The sequence below is a fragment of the Scardinius erythrophthalmus genome, assembly GCF_964197995.2.
Source record: "Scardinius erythrophthalmus genome assembly, chromosome: 25".
Lineage (NCBI taxonomy): Eukaryota > Metazoa > Chordata > Actinopteri > Cypriniformes > Leuciscidae > Scardinius > Scardinius erythrophthalmus.
In genome coordinates this window covers 29,739,441-29,757,075 of record NC_138245.1, presented here as the reverse complement: position 1 = coordinate 29,757,075, position 17,635 = coordinate 29,739,441, and the positions used below count along the sequence as shown (strand labels likewise).

Sequence of the window (17,635 nt, the reverse complement as noted above, 5' to 3'; positions counted from 1 at the left end):
ATAATGAATGTGGAAATCTGCTCAGAAAATTAGCTTTTGGGAGCATTTTGATGAGAAATGTTTGAGTTCATGTCGAGATTCTGTCTTCTGTTTGCAGACATTCATATAGGCAAATCTGAGCACAGTTTGAGACATTATTGAGATTTCTTCTGAAACTGTACAGGAGACATGTGAGATTACTGGGGTCTTTTTCTCAGGAGAAACATCTGAGAAGCATAAGATGTCAGCAAAAGTTTTTTTTTTCTCTCCATGTAATCTCATTGCTGTCTTTATTACATTATTTATTTATTTTTAATTTATTTAATAATTTATTATTTTATTAATCTTTTCTTATTAATTTATTAATTCATTTATAAATGTATTTTTTTCTATTTATTCTTCTATTTATTTATTATTTTTATTAATTTATCCATATTTACTTTTTATTTTGCTAGTTATTTATTTATTATTTTATTTATTATTATTATTATTTTATTTTATTTAATAATTTGTTATTTTATTATTAATTTATTAATTAATTTATAAATATTTTTTTCTATTTATTCTTGTATTTATTTATTCTTTTATTAATTTATTTGTATTTACTTTTTTATTTATTTTGCTAGTTATTTATTTATTCTTTTATTTATTTATTATTTTTATTAATTTATTCTAATTCATTTATTTATTCTTTTATTTATGTTTCTATATATTTTTCTATTCATTCATTTTATTTATTATGTTTCCTTTCTCTATAACATCTCATTTCACCCCACAGTCTTCTAAAGCAGAACTGCTGAAAAAAGCTTTTAATTAAAGCATCATAAAGTAGTTAATTGTTGGTTCTACATCCACGGCTGCCTGTCAGATGTTAGTCGTGCATGTGTGTGTGTGTGTGAGTCTGTGTACAGATGTGGTCACATCAAGACAGGAAATATCTTTTATACAAGTACACAGACACGAACTCTTGGCCAAGGCTTTGCAAGTTTCCCAGATTCCATGTGCTTGTACCACAAATCAAATGACACTGTCAACTATAGATTCATTTACACAGCCACATACATTTATAGAGCAGCTGCAGATGTTTGAGCATAAACACAAATGATTAGCTGTAAAAGTCTCTGATATAGATTCACAGCAGGAGTTTTATTTGGTCGAGAGAACAGAGATGCTGTGGTTTACTCACTCTCTGCTTTAAATAAACGTGCGGTCGGCGCTGGAGGCCGTCTGCACAGATCTGGTATTAGCTGGGAAGTTATGCTTTGATATCTGCATGTCATGAATATGCTTTGTTGTTATCAGAAGGAGATGAATCAAAGTAATGCATGCACGGGGAACTCTGACTGGTTTATACGCAGTGATTTTGAATGCACTGGTGTTAGAGAGGGTCATCTTTGCACGCTGCTCTACAAACAGCTGTATACCGTCCCATAACTCATGTTACAAATCCTTTGCATGGTTTTAAAATCTGCTTTTGGACTGTACGGTTCAGTTACATGAAGTGTTTATACAATTTTGGCGTTCTTTGTCTAAAGAGATCCATCTTAAAATGAACATTAGATAAATGAGACTCCCACTTCTTCATGCTTGTGAGCAGATGTGGTAGATGGTTTTGTTTGGAGAGGTTGCTTATGACAGTGGCAGTTGTTATAGATTATGCGTGGCTGCATTATATCATACGTCTCGCACTGTGACCTTCTTTGTCTGCAGGCTTCTTTTAAGTGCACTATGTAGACAGCAGGGGGCAGTGTGTGCTCTCTACAGTGTCAATGGTGATGGATGATGCATGGGATTTTTCTTCTTACCTTTTTGTTTTTGTTTTGTCATTGTGAGAAATAAATCAGTCGGCTGGAGCGGTGTGTTGTGATTGGTCAAACGCTTTGAGTGTGTTTGGGAAATGTCCCGCCCCTTTCCATAACCACCAGTTTAACACACTACTGACTAACTCAACCAGGCCCCGCCCCTTTATTCTGCGTATGAATTATTTAAATGAGGAATATTGTGACGTGTTCGTTCCCGGAAGAAACTCAAGACTACAATGGAGGCGTTTCAGAAACACTGACACTGATATAGAGACGAACTCTCGCTGGAGGGACTTTTTATTGCTGAATCATTGTTAATTATCTATAAATGCATTAAGCAATGGAAGGCAGTCCTGCAATTCCAGATATGATTTTGGCTTGAGCCTTTGGCTTCGCTGATGAGTGTATTTATGTGCTGGACGGCTGTATCTTTGTGCTGTTGGTTACCCTCGGAGGGTTTTCTCTGGCTCCGTCTGACCCGTAGGATCCACCAGCTGTGCCAAGCTACGCTACGGACCCCCGTCTGCACAGAAACACCAGGAGCGGAAGTCACACAATGCACATCTGGAATGCAAACACACAAATCTCTCAGAGAGTCGCACAGTTTGACACGTAAAAGGCTCTGAAGGATTGCTGGTGGTCTGATGGAATGTCAACAATAAATGTGGTTTTCCTGTTGCATAGTTTTTATTTTGATGTTCATTCTTCAGAAACAGTGTATGCATGTTTGAAAACACGAGTATTGAAGAAATGCTGTACTTTTGGCATAGGTTTGTGTGCGTTAGATCTGAACATATGGCAAAGGCACCGACCAGAGGTTGAACAGATTTTCTCAAGCACTGGATGTTATGGGCTGTAAAACATATATCATGTTTTATGTGTGTGTTATGTGTGCATATTTGCACGTCTGTGTGTGTTCGGGATAATAGATTTATAACTTAGAGAACCAGAAACATTCCGTATGAATTATTTTCCTGCAGAGGTTGCAAATGTTTAAATATATAGGTAAAATGAAGATTGTCATCGTTTACTCTTTCAGCCTGGCTTCCATAAGTCTGTTTTTTGCTTAGAAACACACTTCACAACAAGTCTGTAGCTATGAAACATGAACATAAAGATTATTGATGTGTTTTTCGAGTAAGAATTTGATGAAAATCAATTTCAACATTAGCTGGCTCTGTTTATGGCTTGTGTTTGTGATGTCAGAGTTCTTTCGTGTCTGAACCCGCCAACATCACTGAACCCACAACATCAAATGCCCTGCCAGTTTTCTGTCAAGACAAATTCACATTGTGCAAAACCGAGAACGAAATTTGAACATCACATTGTCTCAGCACAAACTGCATCTGAATGTTGTGCTCTAGAAGAACGGAAGGATGAAATTTAATTTCTAAGATTAAATCATGTCTTTCACAGTTGAAAATGAATGGGGAAAAGGAAAGGAAAAAAACTGATTAAAAAAGATTCAAAATACAACTTATTATACACTTAAATGCAATGCAATGAAAATGCAGAATGTGAGAAAAGTTACAGTTAAAATGCAATTTAATTAAATGTAATTAATTTTAATTTTAAATAAATAATGTAACTAAACATGTAGTGCAAGTCAATATTTTTTTGTAATGATTTAGTTTTTCGTGAGCATTTTCACCCTCTCTGAGCCTCAGAATTAGGCAGGCAAGTATATTTAATATGTAAATGATGTCTGTTGTGATTGGCTAACCTCTTTGCAACAGCCGGCTTCCGGAAGTAAAAACTCCATTCATTTTTTCCATAGGGAAATTGATTGTGAGCGACAACTAGTTAACCTTTAAAGACAGACCGTCTGTGAGCTACGAGGTTGTTAATCGATGGTATTTGCTTCTGTTGAATCCGTCAGTCCACATTATTTCAACTTAGTTTTTAAATGATTGTGTTTAATTGAGAAATTCCTGGTGAAAAACTACATTACCCATGATGCTGTGCAGAAAAATACACCAATCAGAGAGTCGAAACGAGCAATATATGCCAAAATAGCTCGATAGCTCCGCCCATTAACACTGCGAATAATGTAAAGTCGATTTCTCTACGCTCTCAAAATACTGAAATATTTCCATATGCATAGTTAGCAATAAAATTGAAATATATTGTTTGTATATATATGTATATATATATTTGTAAATAGGTAGTTTTATATTTCTCCATTTTTAATTCGATTCCATTTAGTTCTTGCCCTCATTAAAGCTGTTAAGTTCACAGTCTTGTAGCTTTGTCTTTTTATCTGATTTTCAAAAACATTTTTGCTTCAAATCAAATTTTGTAGTGTTGTGATGTTCCTCGTAGCTGATTGGTTTGGCTCATGGCTTATAATGCTTTAATGGAAACTTTTTAAAAAATCCCTAAGGGAAAAATGAATGGACAAAATGGGGACACTGCTGGAAAAGGGGACACTCTCTAACTCTATAGTAGCAATAGTGTTAACCATGGAGGAGGTGTTGATTATATCAAAGTTGGCGGTCATATGATTATGAAGTGAATATACTGAGATGAATACTGTGATGGTTTCTAAATGAGCTGTTTTTGTGCTTTAGTTTGAGTAGGTTTTCAGTTTTTTTGGGATTAATTAGTTCATTTTCAGTGTATGTTACACAGTGCTCATAATACTTGCCAGACTTCATTATGTGGACATGACCCCTGACCAGAGCCGGTTCTAGACATTAGGAGGCCCTAGGCATAATTCATGTTGGAGGCCCCCCACCCCCAATAAAAAAACACTTGAAACAAATATGATTCCTAACCTTTTTATTTATACAACATTTAATTTTAAAAGCAGTATATTTTTACTTACACAGTACATAAGTTTGGACACATTACTATTTTTAATGTTTTTGAAAGAAGTCTCTTATGCTCATCAAGCCTGGATTTATTTGATCAAAAATACAGAAAAATAATATAGTGAAATATTATTAAAATTTAAAATAATGATTTTCTATTTTACTATACTTTATATTTCTGTGATGCAAAGCTGAATTTAGTGCCACGTGATCATTCTGATTTATTATCAAATGTTAGAAATGGTGCTTAATATTTATTTTATAACCTGTCTGTGATACTTTTTTTCAGGATTTTTGATTATTAAAGAGTTGTTTTAAAAAAGTCTTCACTATCACTTTTTATATATTTAACACATCCTTGCTGAATATTCCTGTTTTTTTTTTCTTCTGTATTTTTGATCAAATAAATGCAGGCTTGTAGAGCATAATAATAAACTTCTTTCAAAAACATTAAAAATAGTAATGGGTCCAGACTTTTACCGGTACTGTACATATTAATCAAACTTTATCTACGGTAATCTCTTTTTTGTTTAATGAAGATGTTATTGTTGTTGTTGTTATTTTGCTGTTTTATTCAATTTATTCACAGTTCCAGAATCCCACTTCAGTAGATGAGCATAAGTGCTTTTATATTGCATTGCTACCTTAAATATGCTATACACAAATCAAGTGGAAGAGAAAGACACGATCGCTACTGAGCAGAAAAAAATATATAAAGTGAAATTATTGGCGTAATGTCAGGAATCTAATCATCAGCAGAATTTAGAAGATAGACCCATAGATATGAGATCCTTTAGACTATTTGAAACATTTAAAAATGTTGTAGTGTGTTGGCTTTTTAACTTAGAATACAGACGTCTTGTCTTTTAATTTTGTAGCTTTTTTACTAGTCAGCTCCCGACGCGATGTTATTCATTGTACGCGCAAATTCAAAGCGTCGCGTCTGGGCACGTTAATGACGCTCGCGCTCTTTTAAACTTGTAGTAAAGCGGTGAATGATTTTTCCAGAAATGACGCTGATCTACAGTACAAGTTTATATTTAGAATACATTGCAATCACTCCAAAATAGATGACGACAACTCTCACACCTGCATTATTAGCTGTGCTTCTTTGTGTGCTTATTAGGCTTTAGCCTCGCAGCATCTGATGGATGCGTTCGTTACACATACTTTCAGAAGCCGGCACACATTAATTGGTTTAACTGCAGTAATGTAACAGTCTATGGTTAAGATAAACATCGTCACTATTTTTAGTGAATTAATAAATATTGAAATAAATTGTAGATAGGACATTTGTACTTTTTTTTTTTTTTTTTGTCCCTCTGTCTGGGCCCCATCCCGCCAATCGGGCCCTAGGCACGTGCCTAGTTTGCCTTTGCGTTAATCCGGCTCTGCCCCTGACCCCTGACCTCACTGACCCCGCACACCGCCGGTCACACCCTTCAAACCCGCGTCTCCCTGCAGGTCTGTGGCAGGTCGACCTCGGGTCATGAAAGGGGTCATGACCTCTCAGTGAAGGAATGTTGTTCGTCTCCATTTCCTTGTTGATGTTCCAGTCTGGAAGTTGATGAATATATGAGAAGGTTGACGTTATGAACTACTGATCTGTCACTCATTTTATTCTCATGGTCGTATATAATGGAAAGTATCGGACATAATTTATGTTTTGCAGGATTGACAGCTGAAGCTTTAACATTTTACAATATTGGTTGTAGACATTAGCCATTAGTTAATGAAATAGTTACATAAACGATTAACAACTCTTATTTATTGGTTAATGTTCATTTCTAAATTTTACATTAAAATGATCAATTAAGTTCATATTAATTTAAAAAAATGTGTTTAATTATATTACTAAAATAATAAAATATTTTACATATATTTTTATGCATTTTTGCAGACACATTTATCCAAAGTGATTTAAATAAAACAGGAAGAAAAACAATTCATCAAAAAGCCAACAATATTCCTAATATACAATGCCAGGTTTATATAGAAAGCTAGAAAAGATGAAAAATGCAAAGAAAAAGTAATTTTTTAAAAATGCAATAATGTGTTTTATTCTCATTACTAATCATTAAGTTTAGTAATTAGCATTTTAAACTAACAATACAATTTTTTTCAGTAGTTTATTTCTAATGGTGAGTGATGTAAAATATATATATATATATTTTTTTTTTCATTGTTAACTGATGCATAAAGCATTTCATGACTGTTGGGTGGAAACCTCGTATCTCCATTTTTGGTCATTTTTTATTTTCTTTCGTAAATCATTACTATTGGTCACCCTTTACGTCTGTCTGTGGATTTTGCAAATATCTAACAAATGAAAAGTATTTTTAAAAGAGCATGTGACTAAACCGAGTAACTTCATTGGATCCTCAAACTGTCACATGTATGTCCGGAATTCACCAAAATTCAGCTTGATTTCAGTAAAATGTTGTCAAATGTCTGACCACATATAAGCCACAGTATCAACCAAGACCACAAGGTGTTTAATTATTATAATTTTTTTTAAATATGGTTTTTCTATTTCCTGAAAAGTTGAGTTTTTGGAGGTACGAGGTTTCATAAGAGGTGTGGTTTGGGCCATAGCCTAGTCTTTATTTCCATAATGCATTAACTTCCATTGTGAATCGTACTTCTACCTTTGCACATCAAACTATAACATATTGAGCAGATTTGACTGTTGTGTTGTGCACATGTGTAATGGTGTGATCACGTCCGGCAGGAATCCCATTCACTCATTCATTATGTTTAATTCCCTCCTCCTGCACACATCGCTCGGCTCTTCAGGGGCCAATTTGTTGTGGCGAGGGTTTTATTGAAATAATGTTTTGGGAAACCGACAAACCAATTTTCTCATAAATATCTCCATGTGTATGAGTGTGTGAGAGCTGGATGTGTGATGGGAGGTTGTTAAACATCTGTGCTGAATCCTGAATGAATGGTAAAACCTCTCGCTGTGAGGTTGTTGAAGGACACAATTCTTCAGCAGTTTAATTTTGTTCTGCTTTTTTGATAAACTTCTGTGGTTTGAGGTCAGTGAGTGTGCCAATTGAATGCCGAACATCCCTCACCATCCCATTGAGATAATTTGTGTCCACTGGAAAAAAGAAGCGGTTTTATTGAACATGGAGAGAAAGCACTTTCTGCTCTTACTACTTTTTTTGGACCACATTTTGAAGGAGAATCTTTGTCTTTAATACTTGTATAATACTTGTATTTTCTCATACCCAAAGTGCATCAAACCATCTGACATTACAAGCATCAATATGCTCATAAAGTTAAAAGATATGGAAACTGAAAAATGGCCAAAGTGACAACTTTCTCATGAGCACTTTCCAATGAAAACTCAGTTTTCAGGAGCTTCAACTAAACAATCAAAAAAAATTATTGTCAAATTCAGTTATAGTGAAGAACGCCTAAATGTGTCTTTAATTAAACACATGATTTACATGATTTATTCCGACTATGTAAGGTTGTTTTTGAGATGGAAAACTGTGCATGGAAACAAGATATTATGTTTTAGTTTGGCAATGAATTTCCACAAGCGCTTGTTGAGACCTTAGATCACCTTTGCAGTGAGTTTGAGAGTTTCTTATGCATCTGGCCCCTATATAAAAAGGTTGGTACTATTAGTACAAATAATTCTAGATTTGTACATTTTTTGAAGACAGCATGCAACATTTTTTTTTTTTTTTTTTTTTTTGCAAATGCTTGATTTAGTTGCATAGAGGGGAAGTTTCATAACTGGTCTTTACGAATGCATTCATATGTCTCCAATTTGTAAACATCTGGAAACACATGGAGACGATTGTCCAAATCTGTGATGGATCTGCATCTGTATTTCAGACTGTAATGTGTGTTTGTTCTCTCCCTCTGTCAGATGTGAACGAGTGTGAAGAGACCAATGGAGGGTGTGAAGCTCTGTGCTGTAACACTATCGGCAGCTTCTACTGTAAGTGTCCCGCCGGTCACGAGCTCAAGGAGGACGGCAAGACCTGCCAGGGTGAGTCCCGTCTGTTCTCTCTCGGTTTCTCTGTGCCATTCATGCTGTTCCAGCAAAGCTGCTTTATCTAAAGGTTCTTGTCATTCCAGCTTTAGAGTCAAACTCTATTTCCAGCTTGGAAATTCAGAATATTGGAATTCCAATTGAGTTATTAAACGTTTGAAGAGACAGATGTGCAAAGTACAGAGACCCTCTTTGTTGATCATTGCAAAACTTGGTTTATTGGACATTATGTCCACTGTCAGATTTTCCAGAATTTTTTTTTTTTGTTCATGTTCATTTAACTGTGTGCATTTAATCAGATCCGAAACCTTACGTCTGAAACTTTAAAGGGATGGTTTGGAGTGATTTCAACCTAGGGTCCTTTGCACCATGACCTCGAGCCAAACACTGCACCCCCCACCCCCCCCACCCCCCCCGGCGCTAATGGATCCAAGGTTGTATCTAGTAAATTACCCCACTAATAATGCCCAGAATGGACCAAACTTCTACAGTAGTACAAATAGGTTCTGTACTCATAAAACGAGGAACGATAAATCATAAGACATTGGAAAGTTTGTAAATACATCAGGAATTTATTTAAATAACACTTGCCTGATGGCTAATGCTACTGCTAACCCAGACGTCGAGATCACTTCCGTGATTTGGGAAAAGCCCGTCCTTAAAGGGATTCCGCAAAATGACACTATAGCACAGTGGCTGATTGCATTTGCTTAAACTACACCAATTCCCATGAACACAGCAGTTTAACATGTAACACATGTAGCAGAAGAGATGAACTAAAAAAATAGCTGAGAGTTGTCATTATGACTTTAACTTATGCCATTTTGACTGGTTGGATGGATGGATGGATAGATAAAACAGAATATGTCTTTATTTATTCTGCATTATTTTATTCTGTTATTTTATGCCACAGTCTAATCACTGGTTAAATCACGTGGCTCTGAAAGTCACCAAATACACTGGAATTTGGTCAAACTTTAACCCTTAGTGTGTGTGTGTGTGTGTGTGTGTGTGTGTGTGTGTGTTTAACTGTAATGTGTTTGACCTCAGGAGACAGTTTCTCTTTCTGTCTTTCTGGTTCTTCATATCCACACCTGAAACATGCCATTTAGAGATTTATTCATCTTTCTGATGTTTCAGATATAAATTGTATTCATCCTACAGATGGTTTAGATCTTATAACTCTTTCATATTAAACCAATTCCTGCTTCACATATTTGATATGTATTTGAATGCCAGAATTCGGTTTGATATGAACACTGCACGCTTCATGCGCAGGTTTATATGACAACACATTGTTTATGTGTTCAGATGATACTGTAATTTGCTCATTTGAATTATGTAAAGGAACAGGATGATCAGGAAAATATTGGACCACAGAATACACAGATTGACCAATCAGAATCAAGCCGGACATCATAATCCTTATATATAACCTTAAAGGGACAATAAGTAACTTTTTAGGTATTTTATTATCTAAAATCAATATTTTTATTCATAAATATGTCCTCAATGGTGTCCAAATACCTCTGCCAATGATCTGACTTATCCTCGTAAACGAAGAATTTATTATCTTTATATACATGGGACGGGTAGGTCCACGGAGGCTTCCATGTAGTTCCGCCATCTTGAAAAACTATAATAGCAGAGAGGGACAAAAAGTACTAGGCCAACGCGTTTCCACAACGCGTTTTCGTTCAGAGCCCGCGTCAAGTGACTGAAACCAGCAGAAACGGAGCAGAGCAGTGAGAGGCGCTTTTGTCACTGCCCCGGCAAGTTTAAAAGGCTGCACTGCACGGTTAAGTCAAAGGATAACGAGTCCTCTTAGTCGAAAAACTCCACAATAAGACCGTAAAAGGAAACGTGATCGGAGATTACAAAAACAAGGGTTATTAGCTATAATGTCGGGATAGCTAATGCAGGAGAAAGCTTTCAAAAGAGACGCTGAAGTTGCCTGCTTTCTTCTCGACAGGTAAGTCAAGGTTAAGGTCTTAATTACAGGCTTTTTGTTTTTTTATTAGCCTATATAGACCAGCGTTTCCCAGCGGGAAACTGTGTAAAAAACAAAAACAAATCTTTACCATCAATCTCGGATCGTCGGAAGTCTCTAACAACAAATAATGCGCACAAATTTATAATACAAATGCAAATCATAAGTTTTTGGCGTTGAATTGCGGAGGTTGCGCTTGCATGTGATTTTATTCCCGTGCCTCATTCCCAGTGCGTCCACATAAAGCTGCCTATTTTTCATTGATGCGCTTACAGTCAAATACACGAATTGTCACAACGTCCGTCTTGCCGCGTATTCACATCGGTTGTGCTGCTGTCAACGCAACGCGTGCGATTAATATTTTTCAATTTAACACGTTAAAAATATTTAACGCAATTAAAGCAGCATTTTTTTCTGTCATCCTTTGGCTAGCGTTACATTATATAATCACGTTCTTCTTCATGCAAATGCTTCTAACCATGCAAGCGAGAAAATACAAAAGAGAATGCGCTGTCTGTGATGCTGACACGACGCACGCCAGACTCGACTTCTCTTTCGAGCTTTCGCTTTGAGTATCCTCATGAGAGCAGTCTTAAATTAGTTAAATAAAGTCTTAAATGAACGTTAAGAGTTGTGAGAAAATGGGACGCTTGTGGGATCCACATGTGACAGTGCAGCAGTGACATCAGAATCAAATAACACTTCATTCATAAAAAGATGCCATTAAACAATTATTTGAAATATACTGTCTTTATGATGTTTCTACATTAATTTGGAGATTTACTGTGAAATTATTAGGCTACATAAAATATAGTAAAAACAAGCTATCTTGTGCAATTATAACAAAATTATATATTATATAAAATTAAAAATGTTTAATTCATTCATTCATTTGTAACATGCATGAACGAAGAAAAAAAAAGGAACAGGAAGAAGAAAATCTTATGGTAGCCTACCTGTCATTTATTTGTGCACATCAAAAATAATAATAATAAAAAAAAAAACAGCACATTTCAAAGTATAGTATCAAAGTAGTATCGTGACAACACTTGTGTAGGGTGCCACACATTTTTTTTAAATTTCAAAGGGCGCCTTGACTGAAAAAAGTTTGGGAAACACTGATATAGACAGTAGAACATAGTTAAAAGTTAAACAGGCTCTTTGATGAATAGCAGCTATTGAGTAAAGTAGAGATGGTCCTATAAACAAGGTTGTAAGTTTTGTTTGTTCAAAACTGTAACATTCGTTTGTTCGTTGTGTCAAGTTGTAGTTTGTTTGAAATAACAAACCAGTTCACCAGAAGGAAAACTCGACGAGGTGCTATTAGAAGACATCCTGTCAAAGCTTTTTGGTACATATCGCTTACCGTAGATGCAACGCGCATTTGAAAACGCGAGGCGCTGGAGAGCAAAATTAGTTTGATTGCAAAATACAAATTCACCACTAGATGGGAGTAATTCTTACTTACTGCCCCTTTAAGGCTCTTGCACACTGAGTCTGAAATTCGCGTCCGAAATTTTCACACGTTAAAAAATAAATACGACCTCACGTTATGTCAATCACGCTTACACACTGCCTCCGAAACTTTCGTCCGTCAAAAAACTATTCGGATCGGGTTCGATTTTCTGCGTTTTTCGTATTCGTTGCTACGGAGAATTTCAGATTCAGTGTGCAAGGACCTTTATGGTAGACAAAATGAGGACAGTATATGCCAGTCCAAAAAACTTTGTAAAAAAAAAAGGATGTGAATTACATGAGTAAGAGATGCAGACAGTGTAAAGGAGGAGAGAGAGAGAGAGAGAGTGAGAGAGAGGTATTTCACAGGGAAGGAGGGAATAAATCCTTGTGTTTCAGTCCTTCCCTCTCAGACGGCTTGAACGTTCATGAGACATCTCCTGCTTTTCCAGTCAGATATTTATGATTAAATATCTAGTAAATCATGACAGGCTGGATCATGCTTTGTCTCATTTGCATTCATTTTCATCCGGTTGATGTGGCCTATTATTCTGGCAACTGGCATAATTTGAGACACTGCCATAGGCCACACTGTTTCCATGGATACAACCGATTCATTATGGGATACCAGATACCAGGTGAGAACATTTATTGGTCCATTTAAAGTTGCAGAGGGATCTTCATCGTAAGAAATATAATGGAAAAGGTTGTCCTAAACGTCTAGAAATATTTATATATTTTTTAATTTCTTAGATAATAATTTTTTAGATTAGTTTGAGTAATTTTAATTCTTCAACTTAAACTTATTTTACTTAAAATAGTTGCCAAGAAATATTTTTTTTAATTATCTAGATTTTTTTTCTTCAGATTTTTTTGTTTTAATTATCGTCAACATTAACAAAACAAGTTTTTGTATGCAGATTTTTAAGTAAATTTAATCAAATCTACTTAACTTAGTTAAGTAAAATGAACAAAGAAAATGCGTAACTTGGCCAGTTAAAGGTTGTTGAGTAATTTCTAGTTAAAGTTTACTTTGCAATGCTTGGTTTAATATTACAATATAACACTGAATTAAGCCAGCTTTTAAATATAAGTAACGCAGTACATGCCTGAACACAATACTTAATACACAATAACGGCAACATTCGTTGGATCATTTGAGAGTGTGAATGTGTCATTTTGAGTTGAAAACGAACTCCCGATGTCACAAGTTACTAAACCTAACAACAAAAGCAGTGTAAATACAGCTGGAAAACAGTGAAAACGCAGCCTTAGTAATTATTCATGCCCCAGTGCATGATGGGAATACCACTATCAGGAAGTTGAGTACTTCATTTTATAATGTTGATAGTAATGCTTTAATTTCCACAAGTTTAAATAGAGTATTAAAATAATATTTACTTTGTTTTTTAAATTATTGCCTGAACTAACTTATTCAGGTATTTTGTAAAATTGACTTCACCACAGAATCTTTTTTTTTTATCAGTGTTTTATCGCTAAACTGATTTGCAGACCGCGGTAATTATAAAATGTTACAGTCTTACAAAGTCGTCATTACACTAGAATATGTTGTTTACAGTGTGAGTTCATCTGTCACCAGTGTTTTAGAGACACAACACAGTCGGGAACTTCCTCCTCTGACTCAGCGAGCCTCGAGGTACATCTATAAACACTGTTAAAGTCTTCCAACATATTCAATACAAGCCAAACCAAATGCTTTCACCAATGTGGGGAAACATTTCTTGGTCATTTAACTAAAACCCAAACCAAACAGCAGCGTAGATGGAAAGCGAGTGCTAGTCTGCCAGCTTTTCTGGCTGGAGACTCTTTTCTGGCACACGCATGAATCAGTGGCTCACAATCAGCACGCATACTTCCAGTATTACTTCTGCGTGTGGGTTACCCTGATCCCGGTGACAGATGAACCAGAACTAACCTCTCAAGAGCCAAGCCAGATATTGGAGCTAAGTGGGCTGAAGTAATCAGACAAATTGGTGAATATTGTGTTTTGGCTACGGCAAAGGCTATTGGCAACATCAGATGTGCTTTCCAGGCTGTTATTATAACCAGAATCTGGGGTGATTTGCTGAAAGATGCCACATCAGTGGGAAATTAAATATCAAAAAAAGAGACTGTTCGAGAAGTTCAATCAGTTCGAGGTTCGTTTGAAGTTCTTACCATTGGAAAGAATATCGCAATTTAATTGTTTGAAAGAAGCAGGGAGAGCGAATGGAGACTTTTGCATGTCTCTCCTAGAGTTTCAGAAGAGATCGCAACTTTCTCTTTCCTGTAGCTCGTTGGCGCTTGCAACGCCAAGGTCATGGGCTCGATTCCCGGGGAAAGCAAGAACTGATAAGAATGTAAATGTGTACCTTGAAAATGCAATGCAAGATGCTTTGGATAAAAGCGTCTGCCAAATGCAGAAATGTAAATGTGTCAAACTAGAGGGATGTTTAGGGATGAAACAGCTTTTCAACCACACAGTATCATTATTTCTGTCTTACAATAATTCAAATTATCACAAGTACTGGGATTTAGTTTTGATATAAACTGATGTCTACGGTAGAGATCAAAATAGAGCAAATCAGCTTTTGAAAGAAACTTGATGCTTCAAATGATGATTGTATCATTACATCGTCACACCAGTAGGTGGCGACAAGAGACCGTTAAACAAATGTTTTTGTCATTGTATCATTCATTCAAGATATTTGTTTACAAACGCTGATTCATCCAGTAATGAAGTGAAGTATTTATGAGTGAGTCATTGAATATTTTTTAAACCTTTTTTTTAAATAATTAATTCAAATGAATGACTTAAGCAATTAACATTTTGCCAGAGCCTCTAGTAAATTACATGTTAGTTGTTTAGTTGTCTATTCAGAAGCACGGAAGAATCGTGATCTCTGTTTTAAATAAAAAAGTTCTCAATTTATCCAGAATCGTGCAGCTCTATCTCAAACTCAAAATATGTATGGTTTTCATTTATGTATGGTTTATCCATAAATATACAGTTTTTATTCAAATCAAATTAACGTCAGTATGAGAAATACCATCTAGATGTATATTTACTCAAAATAAATGTGAGAAAATGTGCTTAATTGTCTTTAAAATAATGTCACAATGCAATTATTATTATTATTTGGCCTATTTTTATATATTTGCAGCACAAAACAAACATCTTCATGCTTTGCTGGAAGCCTGTGATTATTTTGGCCTCCTGGCGTCTCAGTCGGTAATTAAGATTTTATGTAGGTGAACAACCGGCTGGTTCCCATTACCAGATGAGTTAAGTGCCAGCTTTCCCATAGTGCCATGAGAGTCAAAATTGAGCTCAGCTGGTGAAGTGTATCAATAGATTGTTACCAGGTTTAGAGAACTTCTTTAGTCAAACTTCAACTAGAGGAGAACTGCCCAACCCTGATTTAGATTAAACTCGCACATGAATCTTTATAAAGGAAAAGTGTATACTGCATTTGGCTATATTACGGGATTGCAGCTATTAATGGAAAACTGGCCAATGAAAACATCTCCTGCGGTGATGTCATGAGGTGACAGTAACATAAAGCTGCTCATTAGTTTATTAGAGGTCAAAGGTCACTCTAACACGAATCTCAGTTGTTCTTTTTGGAGTCGGCGGCGCTTGTGTTGGCGGCGTCTCTCAGGTTTTGTTTGCAGAGAAAGCAGTGTACACGCTAAAGAGACCCGCTGTGGAATCATATGGATCTAGACCGTTGTGAATTTTTAGGATTTTTCCTCTTAGCAGGAGAGGACACCCTCAGGAGCGCCTGCCAATCTGCTCCGCACTCGCCTTGATGCTCAGATAAATCCACTTTATGGTAAAATCAACAAACGTCCACTGGTTGTGTTTGCATTTCATGTTTGTTTACTGTAAATCAAGCAGCAAAAAGTTAACATAAAAATGTATTTCTAGAACTGTTCTGAGCTGTGACTTACAGAGTTGGGAAACTTCAAAGAAACTGTAATTTCTCAGAACACACACACACACACACACACACACACACACACACACACACACACACACACACACACACACACACACACACACACACACACACACACACACACACACACACACACACACACACGTTGAGTTTTCATGTTTCATGGGACTTTTCATAGACATAATGATATTTATACTGTACAAACTGTATATTCTCTCCCCTTACACTAAACCTACTCGTCACAGAAAACTTTCTGCATTTTTACAATTTTTAAAAACATCACTTAGTGTGATTTATGAACAGTTTTCCACATGGGGACCAAAAAAGTTCTCCACAAGGACAAAGATTTCGGATATTGCTATCTTTTTGGGGTAGTGTTTATCCCCATAATGTGTTTACCAGGACCCCCCCCCCCACACACACACACACACACGCACGCACACAATTACTTTCAATTATGAGTAGCTTTATTATAAATATTTATACAGTATATTGAATATAAAATTATTTGTATGTAAATATAGTACTTTTACAATTCGGATGTCAACAGATAAATTTGCATTAAATACAATTAATACAATTTAATATGCTTTTATTTCTTTTGAACTGATTTATTGGGGGGAAAAAATACACACACACATATGACCAATTTCCCTTGCAACTTAAATGCGTTTACACTGATGAAGTCAAGCGCCATGGGAAAGACACTGGTAGCTGTGTCAGTGAAGCGTGTCTGTCTGAAAGCTGATCTCAGAGCAGTAACAGTGTGTTTCTCAACAGGCCGTGACTCTATTAGCTCTGATCTCTGTGGGCAGCGTAAAAACTGTTTGAGAACCTACAGTTCAGTGAACCGTGAATGGACTTGTTTTCTCTTTTTTGTAGTTTGTTCTAAATCTTCATGACAAGCATTTTAAACAAATGGCCACTTCTGTTTGTTTGTTTGTAATCTGACAGCTTGAGTTTGTAGAAAAGGAGTTTGGATATTTATTTTCTCATGATATCAGACGTTTTTTCCGTTTTGAATTTGGACCAACATTATTGTGTGCATAGATTCGCGGTGGATTAAAGATGTACTGGTACCAGAACTGACCTGAACTGATGAATGTTTCATAACACAATATTGAACTGTGTGTTTTATGTGTTGCCGGCAGATGTGGACGAATGCCAGGTGCATAACGGAGGCTGTCAGCACGTGTGTGTGAACACCAGGGGTTCGTATCACTGCCAGTGTAACGCTGGATCTCGACTGCATGTGGACGGACGCACCTGCATCGGTAACACACACACACACACACACACACACACACACACACACACAAACACACACACACACACACACACACACACACACACACACAAACACACACACACACACACACACACACACACACACACACACACACACACACACACACACACACACACACACACACACACACACACAAACACACAAACACACACACACACACACACACACACACACACACACACACACACACACACACACACAAACACACAAACACACACACACACACACACACACACAAACACACACACACACACACACACACACACACACACACACACAAACACACACACACACACACACACACACACAC

General features: G+C 36.2%; 1 protein-coding gene across 1 annotated transcript in view; it reads left to right on the top strand.

The window, feature by feature from the left end:
* The window catches only part of megf6b (multiple EGF-like-domains 6b), a 64,479-nt gene that overhangs the window by 22,042 nt on the left and 24,802 nt on the right, over window positions 1-17,635 (top strand). Inside the window, exons 5-6 of the mRNA XM_081356937.1 lie at window positions 8,484-8,606; window positions 17,168-17,290. Of these exons, the coding sequence (XP_081213063.1) occupies window positions 8,484-8,606; window positions 17,168-17,290 (246 nt within the window). The remainder of the gene's footprint in view (window positions 1-8,483; window positions 8,607-17,167; window positions 17,291-17,635) is intronic.